We start from the raw sequence: 14,979 nt of genomic DNA on the forward strand, positions 1-14,979 counted from the left end.
GACCTCTCCTACTACCATCTTCATACCATGTCTCATTTCTTCATCCTGAGGTTTTCTCTCCAGTCATGGAATTTACAGCATTTGAAGTTTAGAAAGGGAGGGAAGTATAGATGGGGAGCCAGTTATATAGGATAAAGAATAGCGCACAAGCCTGTCTGTGTGATTCTGGGCAAGGCACTTAACCTCTTTTTGTTTCAGATTCCTCAACTGTTAAATGAAGATCAAAATTCCTACTTTCCAGGGTTATTATAGTGAGGATCAAATGAGATAAAACTGTCAAGTACTTAGTACAGTACCAGGTAGGGATTTAAGAAATATTTGTTCCCCTCCTCCTTTTTTCTTTCTTCTCTCTCTAACTAGATAGCTTTTCCCAAAACTTCCATTTTTAAAAAGTCACCCAGGCTGCTGAGTCTCATTCATCTCCAAACCGCACTCAGGGTTTCTTCTCACAAGCCCTGAACCTCATGTCTTTGTTTCTTTTCCTCCTTTTTAGTCTCCTTTTATGTGTTATCTTCCTTCATTAGAACTTAAGCTACTTGAAGGCAGGGATTCTTTTTTTACTGGTATTTTTATTCCCAGTATTTAGCACAATAAGAACCTAATAAATGCTATTTAAATATGCTTTGTATAATGATGAGGCACAGAGGGAGACTTTTGCAAGGCAGCAAATAGTAGAAAGGTAGAAATATCTTTTGATAAAGATAAGTTCTCGATTATATATATAAAGGATCAGCTCCCTCTTTTACAAGGAAAGGAAAAATGTATCAGTTTTGTTCCTCAAAATGAATGCTATTGAAGTTGACTGACCAGAAGAATTTCTAGAAGCCAATATAAGAATACCAGAATGAGTGACTTCCAAAATGAACATATTGGTGAACCAAAATATTCTGACAAAAGAATAAGGGGTTAAAAATATTGATTATTAGTCCCCTGATCTAAAATCCAAACAAATATTTCAGCTAATAATATTAAGAGCACTTTTGTAATTTGAGTCTTAAGGGTAAATTCCTAGCTCGTATATATTTTTCAAAAAGGCTTATTGGACATTTTTCATTAATATCATTTTTAAATGATTATTATTACATTCCTTGCTTGAAATTAACATTTAAATATCTGTCTTGTCTAATATGAAATATTAAAAAAATTTTCAATTTAAATTTATATCCAAGAAGTTTACCTTGAGCCATAAGTCGATCTTTCAATTCAGGAATAATAATATTCAAAGGCATCATAAGTGGTGGAACATCTGCACTTTCCGATGAAGATGGTACTAAAGGAACCTAAAAACCCATGAAGAAAAATATTTTATTCATCAACACCAAAACAGGATTAATAAAATGTTCTTTGGAAAGAAATTCAAGTTATTTCACAGAATCCAAGAACTATAAGTGACCTTCAATGGCCACCTAGTCTTAAAAGTACTGGACTGCAAATCCTTTCAACAATATCCACAATGAATAGTCATTTAGTATCTGCTCTAATTTGTTGCTGTTCTCTCACACAGCTTTATCAGATTCTACATTTCCCCTACAGGATTTTCTTGGCAAAGATACTGGAGTGATGTGCCATTTTCTTCTCCGTTGGTCTCCATCTTAGATGAGAAATTGAAGAAAACAGAGATTAAGTGACTAGACCAGGGTCACATAGCTTAGTAAGTGTCAAAAGTCACATTTTAATTCAGATCTTCCTTTTTCTTAGCCTGGTGTCCCATTCTCTAGCTGCCCTGCTCTAATGCCTTTAATTATTAGAAATTTTTTCTCTATAGTCAAATTGAAATTTCATTTGCAGGTGGTGGAGCCAAGATGGTGGCATGAAGGAAGCATTTCCTGGGAACTCCTTCCCCCCTAAAACTCCAAAAGCCAAGAAATTATGACTCTAGCCAAAATTTAGAGGGGCAGAACCTACAGAAAGGCTGAGTGATACATGTTCCCAGGCCAAGATAACTCAGAAGTTCCATGGGAAAGGTGTGTTTCACCAGGACTGGGGGTAGGAAAAAAAAAAGCTGTGGCCAGAAGGCAGCACAACCCAGCCCAGAGATCACTGGCAACAGCTTGAAGAGGTGCTGAAAAATTCTGCTACACCAGAATGAGTGTGGAGTGAGGAGCACTGGGCACAAAATCTGCAGCAAGAATCTGGAGAAAGCAGCCTGTACCCCCAGAGATGGTAAGGGGTCAGGGAAGACTGCAGAGATTTCTCTGCTCTCCCTCAGGGTAAGACTGCTGCTTGCCCACTCTTAGATGCAGGTTACAGTTTGGGCTTCCATACTAAGTAGCCAAGCTGGATCCCACTTTATAGCTCCAGGACAGAGGGAAGTACGGGGAGGGGGGGCATCAACATATCGAAGCAAAGGCAAGAGATCATAAGACCTTGGTGTCCCAAAATAAAAAAAAAATCCAAGTCTTGGAAGTGCTGTCTTGGGCTGAGGAAATGAGTAAATAACAGGAAAAAAAAAAGAATCTGACCACAGAGAAATACTTTAGACCCATGGAAAATCAAAACACATACTCAGACAAAGATAAAATCGAGGCTTCTTTATCCAAAACCTCCAAGAGAAATAGAAAATGGGCTCTGACTATGGATGAGCTCAAAAAAGACTCTGAAAAACAATTAAGGGAGATGGAGGAAAAATTGGGAGGAGCAATGAGAGCAATGCAGAAAAATCACAAAAACCAAATCAAAAGCTTGGTGAAAGATATAAAAAAAAATTGAAGAAAATAATATGTTCAAAACCAGTTTAGGCCTAATGGACAAAGTAAAACAAAAGGCAAATGAGGAGAAGAATGCCTTAAAAAAGCAGAATTGGCCAGCTGGAAAAGGAGATAAAAAAGCTCTCTGAAGAAAATAACTTCTTCAAATGCAGAATGGAACTAAAGGAAGATGATGACTTTGCAAGAAAGCAGGAAGAAACAAAACTCTTCCAAAAAAGTTAAAAATTAGAAGAAAATGTGAAATACCTCATTGGAAAAACAACCAACCTCGAAAACAGATCCAGAAGAAATAATTTAAAAATTATTTGGCTATCTGAAAGCCACGATCAGGAGAAAAGTCTAGACTTCATTTCTCAAAAAATAATACAGCAAAATTTCCCTGAGATCCTAGAAGCAGAAGGTAAAATAGAAATAAAGAGAATTTACCAGTCACCTCCTGAAAGAGATCCCAAAAGAAAAACTTCCAGGAATGTTACAGTCAAATTCCAAAACTCCCAAATCAAAGAGAAAATTCTAAAAGCTGCCAATTCAATTGCCAAGACTCCATGGTCAGAATTATACAGGATGTGGCAGCATCTACATTAAAGGCTCATAGGGATTGGAATATGATATTTTGGAAAGCAAAAGATCTTGTTTTACAACCAAGAATCAGCTACCCAGCAAAACTGAACATCCTCTTTCAGAAGAAAAGAGGGACTTGCAATGAAACGGAACAAGGGACTTTCAGACTTTCCTACTGAAACAACCACAGCTGAAAAGAAAGTTTGATATCCAAGTACAGAACTCTGGTGAACCATAGAGGGGGTGAAAGAGAGGGAGGAGGACTAATTATGAGGAACTTAATGATATTGAACTGTTTGTATTCCTGCATGGGAAGAAGATATTGATAACTCATATGAACTTTCTCATTTATACAAGCTGTTAGAAGGAGCATATATAGACAGGACATAGGAAGGAGCAGAATATAATGGAATAATATAGTAAAAAGATGGAGTCAATGGGTGATAAAGGAAAGTACTGGGAGGAAGGGAAAGGAGATGAAGAAAAAACTAAGAAATTTCACATAAGAGTCAAGAAAAAATTTTTCTTTTTTCAATGGGGGAAGGGGAGGGGTGAAAAGTGAGCCTTCATTCCCATCAGAAATGGCTCAGAGAGGAAATAAAATACACACTTAATAGGGTGAGGAAAATCTATCTTACCCTAGAGAAAAATGAGAAGAAAGGGATGGGATGGGGGGGAAGGGGGGGATAGGCGATAGAAAAGAGGGAAGATCGAAGGAGAGGGTACTCAGATACAATACATTTTTGTACAGGGTCAGGATGAAAGGAGAGAGAGAGAGAGAGAATAGAATGAGAGTGGGGAGGAATAGAGTGGAGGTACAGCTAGTAACAGAAACTGTGGGAAAAATATTGAAGCAACTTCTCTGGTGGACTTATGATAAAGAAAGCCACTCACCCCAGAGACAAAGCCATAGGAATCTGAACACAGACTGAAGTACATTTTTGGTTTTTTCATCTCTCTCCATTCTTGAGGTTTCTCCTCTTCTTGGGGGGAGGGTGTTATGTTTACTCTTATAACACATTCAATTTCAATCAATGTATAGCATAGAAACAATGTAAAGACTATCAGACAGCCTTCTTGGGGGGGGGGGGGGAGGAAAGGAGGGGAATTATAAAATTCAAAACTTTACAAAAAATGATAGGTAGATACTACTAGTGTATATAATTGGAAAACAAAATGTTAATTGAAATTTCACTTGCAATTTCCACCCATTTCTCTCAGATATTAAGTTTAATACTACTAGATAAGAAATCTTCAAATACTTGAAAACACTTATTAAGTCCTGCACCATCTATTCTCTAAGCTAAATATACCTAGCTTGTTTTCAATAGATCTTCATGTACATATTGTCTCATTCATCATTTTGTAACATTTGCCATTCTTTTCAATTTATCTGTTTTCCTTAAATGTCCTGTACTGGAGCATGACCAACACAGCAGAATAGAACAGAACTATTAGTTCCTTCCTTTTGGACAAGATACCTTTTTTGCATGTGGCTTGGAACAGAATTGGCTTTCAAGTCACATTATTGCTTCTTTATATTGTACTTATATCAAGAAAATTCCATGGATCTCAAAATCCTGTCTAGCCATGCCTCCCCAATCATTCTGTATTTATGAAACTGATTTTTTAAACCTAAGCAGAACTTTGAATTTGTCCTTAACTGATTTTATCTTGATAGATTCAGGCTATAATTTTAGTCTATCAAGATCTTTTTTAGCTCCTGATTCTGTTGTATAGTATTTTAGTTATACCTTCACAATAAATGTCATATACAAATGTGAGAGCTGTGCCTTTACCATAGTCATAGATAAAAAAAAAATACTGCACAACAGAAGACCAAAGAAAGACACCTCAGAAACTCCAAAAACTTCTAAGTTGGCATTGACTCTTTAATGACTTTTATTTGATAAGTCAACCAGCTCCAAATCCACTTAACAATACTTTTATTTCTAGTCCTTATTTTTGTACCTTAACCATAATCACAGCAAAATATACTTTTGCTAAAAACTGTTTAAATATAAGTATACTAATGTCCATAGCATCCTTCTGATCTACCAATTATAAATGAAGAAAAAAATGAGATTAGTCTGATATAACCTCTTTTTGATAGTCACCCTGACTTTCCATAATCACTGTTTTCCCCTTTTATTTTTTTTAATTTTTTTTATTTTTGCAAGGCAACGTAGTTAAGTGACTTACCTATGGTCACACAGGTAATTATTAAATGTCTGAGGCCAGATTTAAGCTCAAGTACTCCTGACTCTAGGATGGGTGCTCTACCTACTGTGCCACCAAGCTGCCTCTATTTTCCACTTTTAGCCCTTGTATGCCATTTACCTTTTATTCATTTACTAAGAAAGTGAATAATATTTTTTAATCTCAATCAACCTTGGTGAGTATTCTACCTCTACATTTCCTTGCATCTGTGATGACACTTTATGAGACATATTACTAGAGAATTGTAAGGGGACAGTGATCCTGAGGAGCAGTATTAATTGCAAACCCAAGGGATCAAGGGTTCTTCCTGTGTAAAGATCAGATTGTAGCACCAAAAAAGAAGGGACTAAACCTCTCCCTAAATTACAACACCCTATCAAAACTGAAAACTTCCAGACTCCTAGAATTAGTCCTGAAAACAGCAGTGTGAAAAAGTCTGAAGTCTGAGACAGTAAACATTTTCCCAATGTACCATGCTAGATCTAGAGCCCAGCATTAACATAAACTTCAAATCAACAAAGAGTAGGAAAATGAAGAAACAATAACAAAAATTACCTGACTATAGGAAGCTACTAGGGTAATAGGGAAGATCAAGACACAAATTAAAAAGAAGATGATGAAGGAGAAATAGCTAAAAGCAAGCCTCTAAAATGAAAATGGAAATTTGACACAGACCTAATAAAAAAACTTAGAGGAGCAAAAATTTTTGTTTTTTTAAAAATCTAACATGAGGGGCAGCTAGGTGGCGCAGTGGATAAAGCACCGGCCCTGGAGTCAGGAGTACCTGGGTTCAAATCTGGTCTCAAACACTTAATAATTACCTAGCTGAGTGGCCTTGGGCAGGCCACTTAACCCCATTTGCCTTGCAAACCTCCCCCCAAAAAAAAATCTAACATGAGAGGCAAAGAAAAAATTTAAGTAAAAAAATGAAAAAAAATTAAGAAAATGACAAAAAGATAATAGACAGTCTGTAAGAGTGGTACACAATTAAAAAATGCTGTAGAAAATAACACCTTAAAAAAGCAGAATGAGACAAACAAGAAAAGTGATGGGAAAAATTCACTGATGAAAATAACTCCTTAAAATATACAACTGGGGGGGGGGGGGGGCAGCTAGGTGACTCAGTGGATAGAGCACTGACCATGGAATCAAGATGACCTGAGTTCACATCTCACCTCAGACACTTAATAATTACCTAGCTATGTGACCTTGGGCAAGTCACTTAACTCCATTGCTTTAAATAAATAATTTTTTTAAATATAAAATTGGTCAAACGGAAAAGAGAGGTAGAAAAGCACACAAAAATAAAAAACAATTCCTTAAAAATTAGAATTGGGCAAGTGGAAGCCAACAGTTCAATGAAACAGTTCGATGAAATATCAAGTAACAATAAAACAAAATGAAAAAATGAAAAAAACACACAAGGAAATGTGAAATATCTCATTGGCAAAATAACTGAGTTCAAAAATAGATCACTGAGAAATACTTTACGAATAATTGAGACTTCCAGGGAAGTGTAGAGTAACTTTTAGGAAAAATAAATGATTTGGAAAATAGATTTAGAAGTGATAATTTACAAATTATTGGACAACCGGAAAGCCTAGATCAAAAAAAAAAAAAAAAGAACCTGGAAAACATCTTGCAGGAGATTATCAGGGAAAATTGTTCAAATCTGCTAGAGCAAGAATACAAAATAGCCATTGAATGAATACACAGAACTCCTCTGGAAAGAGACCCCAGGATTAAAAACTTCCAGTAGTATTGTAACTAAATTCCAGAAATCCCAAATAAAGGAGAAAATACTGCCAGCAGCAAAAAAGAAGCCATTTAAATACAAAGGGAACACAATCAGACTTACACAAGACTTGAAATTACTGAAAGACTGAAGGACTGGCGACCTGGAATACCACAGATCGGGGACCAAAATACCTTGGATTACAATCAAGAATTTACTACCCTGCAAAATTCAGCCTTTTGTGTCAGGGTAAAAGATGGAGTTCAACAAAATAGAGGACTTCCAAAATTTCCTGATAAAAAGACCAGAAGTGAACAGAGAATTCAACCTCCAAATGCCAGACTCAAGAGATACATAAAAAGGTACATGAAAAACATTCCATTATAATCGCATGCCACATCTTGTTCAGACATTCTTCAATTAATGGTATGTCTTCAATTTCCAATTCTTAGTTACCACAAAAAGAGCTTCTATAAATATCCTTATGCAAACACATCCTTTTTATTTAAACTCTCTTTGGGATAGTAGTGTATTGCTTGGTCAAAGTATGCATAATTTTATAGCTCTTTGGGTATAGTTCCAAATTGCTCTCTAGAATGGTTCAATTAATTCGCAACTCTACAAACAGTGCATTATTGTTCCAATTTTCTCACATTCCTTCTATTTTCACTTACCATTTCCCTTATCTGTAATATTAACCAATCTGATAGGTGTGAAGTGGTACCCAAGAATTGTTTTAATTTGAATTTCTATCATCAACAGTGATTTAGAATCTTTTTATATGACTTTAGTTTTTATTTCTTTATATCTTCATATTCTTTGATCATCTATCAGTTGGAGAACATACTAAAATTTGACAATTCTCTACACATTTGAGAAGTAAGGTCTTTATCAAAGATACTTGCTATAAAATTTTCCCTCAGTTTTCTGCTTTCCCTCTAAATTTGGTTGCATTAGCTTTACTTGTGCAAAAATTTTATATTTAATATAATAAAATGATCAATTTTACATTTTATAATACTCTCTATCTCTTGCTTGATCCTAAATTCATCCCTTATCTGTAGATTTAAAAATTCCATGCTTCGTTACTTACGCTATCACTCTGCTAAATCATGTACCCATTTTAATGTTTGTTTTCTTGTCAAATGACCAAGTGATCTTACTACTAAGGAAACTGAAACATTGTCATTGAAAAAAGACTCCTCCCAAAAGATGCTCTAATTTAAAGGAAAGATGGCTCCCAGAATCTGTTTGATGACATTATTAGCTCCCATGCGTTTAATTATCTTCTCATATATTCATCTATATTCATTTCTGGACATCATAGTTTAGGAATGGCACTGACAAGTTAAAATAAAACCTTATGGACCAAGTGCATGTGCAAAATGAAGTTTGGATGAAGGAACTAAACATTATTGGCCAAGAAATGAGAATACTTTGACTAACATGAGTTATCTAGTATAAGAAAACTATTGTATAGGATAGCTTCCTGGCTGAGTGAAGAAGTACAAGTTAAAGAGAAGAAAATGTATATTTGATATAAACAAAGGTTTCCTAACAATTAGTACCACTCAAAGTACAGCAGTTCACTTTGTGGGATATAGGCTTCCCCAAATTTAACCTGAAGCAGGATGTCTACTCATGTATTAAGTCATATTGTGGATTCTTTCTTAGTTATGAATTGAACTAGATGGCAGATTAAGTGCTTTCCAATTTTAAATCCTGTGATTCTATTTGGGAGGATCTCCTCCAATAAGCTATCTCCCATATCAAAATCATGTAAGAGTCATTCAAGATCTAACAACACACATAAGATCATTGCTCTAGAACTAAAAGGGACCACAGGTTTTTTGGTTGTTTTTTAACAACTCAATTATTTACTGATATCAAGCAGAGAAGCTGGGTAATAACATTCACCAGTAGAAATACCCTTTTCTCTAATCTATAGTTCCTAGACCTCATCCAAAGGTACTATGCTGAAATAGTTAGCAAAAGGGTGCCTCCTCCCTAGACTTCCTATTATTTACTTTCCTCTGGGTTCCTTCTAAACTGGTCATTAACCCTCACCTCTACTTCTTTAGGAAGGAACCTAGAACCCCACTTTATTAGGGCTCTCAGGTGCAATTCTCACTTTCCAATGGTGTAATCTGGGCCCCTCCAGAACACCCTATCCAGTTATTCTGAAGAATGTACATGGGTGCCCACACCATTTACATAAATGTGGAGTCAATAATTATAATTCTTTCTTTAAGATGGAAGGACCAGCCCTTAACATCTTCCCTGTTAATAGATCTTCTAGACTCCTGATCATTATCATCTACCTCCCTTTTAATAGTACATTCCCCTTCTTCCCCTTCCTTCCTTACTTAATTCAATCATTCATAAAAGAGAGACATATGCTCAAAGTGCTTTAGAATTTTGTAAAATTAAAGTATAAAGTACAAATTGAAGAGGTATTTCCTTCTGGTAAGGTCTTCCTCTTTGCAGGATGCAATATGCTAATTCTATCAAGTCTTTGAATACTGCAAAACTATACTGTACTGAAAATGAATCCATAACTACTCAAAGAACTTTAACTTATTAACAAAAGAAAAATCTTTTTATTTTATTTATTTCATCCTCTCAATATTAGTTTTGTCTGTTTTCTATGTTATGTAATAATATAGCCTAGTTTTATACCATATATATACATATAAGTGTATATACATATATACATATACATATATATATATGATAGGTACAACCTCAATTTTTGTTTTTAATGGAGTTGCACAGTCCAAAAAGTTTGGGCTTCACCTCCCATCTATCCTCTGGAAAGATGAAAAATTCTCTTAGCTTTGTATGATTGCAAATCATGGAATTAAATAAGTCTTCAAAGAACTAAAGTTGCTAGTTAAATAAAGGATAATGGAAAGGGTAGGTTTGGGGTTAGATAAGTTATATAGCCTATAAGCAATGAGGAATATTAAAGAGAAGTAAAAAAAAATATTATCAGAATGGAGCACATTTGGAAAAAAGAAGTGGACTGGTTATGTAAAAAGAAAGGACTAATGAATAGCATATGTCCATGAACAGTCAAAAGATCTAAATAAAGATACAGAGTGACTTACAAAACTGCACATTAATCGTATCTGTTTTATTGTAACCTTTTTATTATATTTTTCCTAATTATATTTTAATCAGGCCACACTGTGGCTCATGGGCACTTTGACACTGGATGTAGAGATGAAATTGGACAGAAGAGATTCTGGAGAAAGGGATACTAGTGAGAAAACTACAGCAATAATCCAAAAGCATCATTTAAGGAGTGTCATCTAAATGTTTATGATACAAAAGAGAAGGGGATAATTGTAAGAGATGATGCAGAAGCAAAACTGGCAAGACTGATGGCTAATTATACACAAATGGTTCTGTCAATCTCTTTTGAATGATTATGGATTTTGTCAAGGAGAAGGATTCTGGGCTTGCTTCAGTTATCACAAATGTAACATCAATGTCAATGAAAGTAAATCTTTGTTGAATATCATCTGTAAAAATGAGAATCTGTAGAACTTTTGCACCAAGAAAAATTTTCTTTAGTTCTCAAAATAACATGTTCTTGTACTGAATATCAATTAACTATTTGTTACATAACAATTTTTTTTGAAAAATGAAGCATTCAATATTTCAGAAAAAAGATATTTTCAAATCATTAATGTAGAATAAATTTATGTGACAGTTGAACTGAATTTCAGTAGGTGAATATGAAGTAGAAGGGCATTCCGGACAGAAGAAATAATGTTCTTAGAAGATAGATGTTGAAGATTCTTGTATATTCTTTTAGACACAATTGCTACATCCATTTGCTTTAAACCATTTGTTAAACCATTATAATTTATTTAAAAAGAAAAATCTATGAGTGGTGGGGGAGGAGTGGTGATAAACAGGAATGAGTTGGAGTAGTGATACAAAAACGAAAATATATACATATACGTATTTTAAAATTTTACATATATGTTTTAATTAGCTTTTTTTAATGGTAGAAAACAATTATTCATTATTAAAACAAGATAGAGGAGGAAAAAATGAAGCCATGAGGATTTTTGGAAAGTAGTTTTCAAAGCATTCAGAGAAAAAAATTAGTAGGGTCCCAGGGATTAAAAATTCTACAGGAAAAGTCAACCTAGGAGAGAGAGTAACACCAAACACTGAATAAACAAAGAAAAACAATTCCAAGTTAAAGGGGGGGATTGTCTGAAGCCAAAAGATGTGAACATATAAAATGAACATATAAAAGCCAACATACTGCAAAAAGAAATATAGAGACAGAAGCATTGGCAGATATTACTAAGAATGGCTAAAAAATCATGGCATATAAGTTTCAGAAGTGTTTAGAATCCAAATGAGTTGTAACTAGCAAGGAAAAAAAAATTTTAAGGTTGACTTTTTCTAAACCTACAATGGAGAAAAGAGGAATCAATAAGAATTTATTAAGCACCTACTTTCTTTTAGGCACTGTGCTAGGAGCTGGGCATAAAAAGACAAAAGAGAAATAATCCTCAGCTCAATGTATTCTTACATATGCATAAAACACAAAGCAGATACGGAAAACTTGGAGGAGATGACACTAGAGGCTGGTGAAACCAGAAAAAGCTCACGAGTCTTGAGGAATCCAGGCAAGGAAAGATAATGAGGCTAAGAATTTCAGGTGCAAATAACAATCAGTGCAAAAACAATAAAAATAAAATATATACATCAGTGAGGAACACAAAAAGGCCAATGTGGCCAGATTAATGAGTGCACAAAGGAGAAATGTGTAATGAGTTTGTAAAGACAGTAGGGGATTAATTTGTAAAGAATTAAAAAAAAATCAAAGAAGGTCAGCTACTTGAAGCAAATGGAACAAATGCAGAGAGAAGATATAGTTAGCCACTCTAAATAATCTTATTTGTCTTCTGTTTCCCTCAAAGTTAGAATGATAATTGGATTAGAAAAGACAGAATAAAGATGAATAGTAAAGAACTAATACCTATGATCAGAAGGGATAGAGATTCCTCCTACTAAGATCAAGTCACTAGACTAAGATGAAATACAATTCAGGTTATTGAAAAAATAGATATGATTGCTAAGTCATTATGATTTTTTGTCACCTCATTCTTTTAAACAAATAACTTTTATTGCCATCTTTTATTTTATATTATCTACATTTTTCAAAATTATTCATCTACCCCTCGTCTCCAGATTTCACCCTGTTAAATAAGAAAGTATATATAAAAAAATAAGGAGGGAACCTGTTAAAACAAAACTAACCAACAAATCAAAAAGGCTAATATTTTAGGCAATGTTCCATACACCAAATTTTCCCACCTCTTCAAAGAAGCATACCGTCACTTTATTCTTTGGAGAATTGGCATTTCAAGACTTGAAAAGTACAAATATTCTTCCAATTTTAACAAAAGGGCAGAGAAGAAAGTCTATAGAGTCAGTGAGCCTGACTTATGATTATATTAAAAGTCACAAAAGTTAAGAATAGAGGTCTAAGGAATCTCACTTTCAACAATTAAATACTATAGTTTTACATATACTACTTAGCTTGCATCTTGATTTTGCTTGTGCTTGTTTAAGCCTCCCAAGGTAAAATGACCAAGTCTACTATGAATCACATTTATTTTTGCTCAATAAAATCAGTTCTTTATTTTTCTCAAATAGATACTCAATAAGATATATTTTCATTTACTTATCATTTTTTAAATCTTCCGCTTTTATTTATAGTGAAAATTTCAATATTTATGTAGTTCAGTTAAGATATCTTTTCATTTAGCTATCTTTTTTTAATTTAAGGCAATGGGGTTAAGTGACTTGCCCACGGTCACACAGCTAGATTTGAAACTCAAGTCCTCCTGACTCCAGGCCAGTGCTCTATCCACTGCCGCCACCTAGCTTAGCTATCATTTTTTTTTAAATCGGCTTTTATTTATAGTGAAAATTTCAATGTTTATGTGGTTCAGTTCTCTCATAGAGTATCAAATTGTTGGGCAAAGATTTCACAGAATACAACAATTGCTTTATGCTTATGTTATAAAAACTTTGTGATGCTTAACACCCTCTGCTCCCATTTCCACAAATCTGTCATTAATACTGTGGGCAACCTCAGGACTGAGGATCATTTATTGATTTTCCTGACTGGACTACTGTAACATCTGCTGTTTTATCTGTCTGCCCTAAGTCTTTCCCATTACAGTTCATCCTTCATTCAGCTAAAAAACTGATATTCCTAAACCTCTTTTTCCCCTACTCAATAAATTATAGTGGTACTTTATCACCCTCCAAACTTAAATGTAAAATTCTGTTTGGCAATTCAAATCCTTCATTGCCTAGCACCCTCTCCTACATTTGCAGTCTGGTTACATCTTATATTTCCCCCACCCCACATGTTCTTCAAATGGTGATTCTGGCTTCCCTGTTATGCCCTTGAGCAAGACTTCATCTTCCATCTCTGAGCATTTTCATTGACTGTTCCCCTTGTCTAGCATGTTCTCTCTCCTTACCTCTACCTCCTGGCTTCCCCGGTCCCCTACAAGTCCTAGATAAAATCTCACCTTCTATAGGAGTCTTTCCTTTTTCTCTCTTAATTCTGGTGCCTTCCCCGCTGTTAACTATTCTCTATTCTGTAATCGGCTTTATTGTAAATAATTAGATTATGAGTTCCTAGAAGGCAGAAACTCGTCTACAGTCATTCTTTGTATCTCCAGTCCTTTAGCACTGTGCCTGGAACATGGTAGGCATTTAATAAATGTTTATTGACTAGTTAAATTTTCATAAAGAAAACTTGTTAATATCTAACAGCAAATTTTCCCCCACTAACAGCACTACTTTTGGAACATAAAATAGAATGGTATATTTACCAAATATTTGTCATATGCCCTTTAATAGGCTTTTGACATATGGGGCAAGGAAGAGAAGGTAAGATATGTACCCCATGTGGAGAGTTGCTACACTAAGAGCTGTGGAAAACAAGTAAAGTCCTCAAGGCTAAGGAGCCCCTTGAGCCAAGCTTTGAAGAAACCTGGAAGCATCTAGGTGGTTCAGGGAATAGACTCATCTTCCTGAGTTCACACTGGCCTCAGACACTTTCATACTCTGTGAACCTGGGTAAGTCACTTAACACTGTTTACTTCAGTTCATAAAAAAAAAAAGCTGAAGAAGGAACTGACAAACTGCTTCAATATCTTTGCCAAGAAACCACAAATGAAATCCTGAAGAATCAGAAACAAGTCAACAAAAAACACAACAAAAAAAAAACTGTAAGAAGAAGAGATGAGGGTAAGCATTCCAGATATGTTCAGGAACAGCCTGAACAAAGAAAGGCAAAAGAAAGATGATGATTTAATTGGTAAAAGGAACTCATGATGAAACCCTCTCTACCAGTACATATTAGCACTGCTCTGTCACTTCTAGTCTTAGAGAGTGGTCCCTGGGCATCAAGAGATGAAGTGATTTGCCAAGAGTCATAATGCCAGTATACATAAAAAGAAAGACTTGAACTGGGTCTTCCTGATTCAGTCTGCCCTTTAGAGACATACTAGACAATGACAGTTACTTGGATTTTAAATACTATTTGATATGTACTTCTTGTATTGTAGGTTTTGAAATGGCCTTTGATTAAGAACAATAATATTCTGACCTAGAACTGAACTTATTTTCAAATATATGATATTACATATGCATAAGAAATGTGGTATTCCCCTTGCCTTGATAAGTTGAATAATAATGGCA

General features: G+C 34.7%; 1 protein-coding gene across 1 annotated transcript in view; it reads right to left on the reverse strand.

Moving 5' to 3' along the window:
* RTTN (rotatin) overlaps nt 1-14,979 on the reverse strand; it is a 290,369-nt gene that overhangs the window by 62,583 nt on the left and 212,807 nt on the right. The window contains exons 44-45 of the mRNA XM_074202085.1: nt 2,249-2,366; nt 1,178-1,280 (exon numbers count right to left, since the gene is read on the reverse strand). Of these exons, the coding sequence (XP_074058186.1) occupies nt 1,178-1,280; nt 2,249-2,366 (221 nt within the window). The remainder of the gene's footprint in view (nt 1-1,177; nt 1,281-2,248; nt 2,367-14,979) is intronic.

The sequence above is a fragment of the Macrotis lagotis genome, chromosome X, assembly GCF_037893015.1.
Source record: "Macrotis lagotis isolate mMagLag1 chromosome X, bilby.v1.9.chrom.fasta, whole genome shotgun sequence".
In the NCBI taxonomy this organism is placed as follows: Eukaryota; Metazoa; Chordata; class Mammalia; order Peramelemorphia; family Peramelidae; genus Macrotis; species Macrotis lagotis.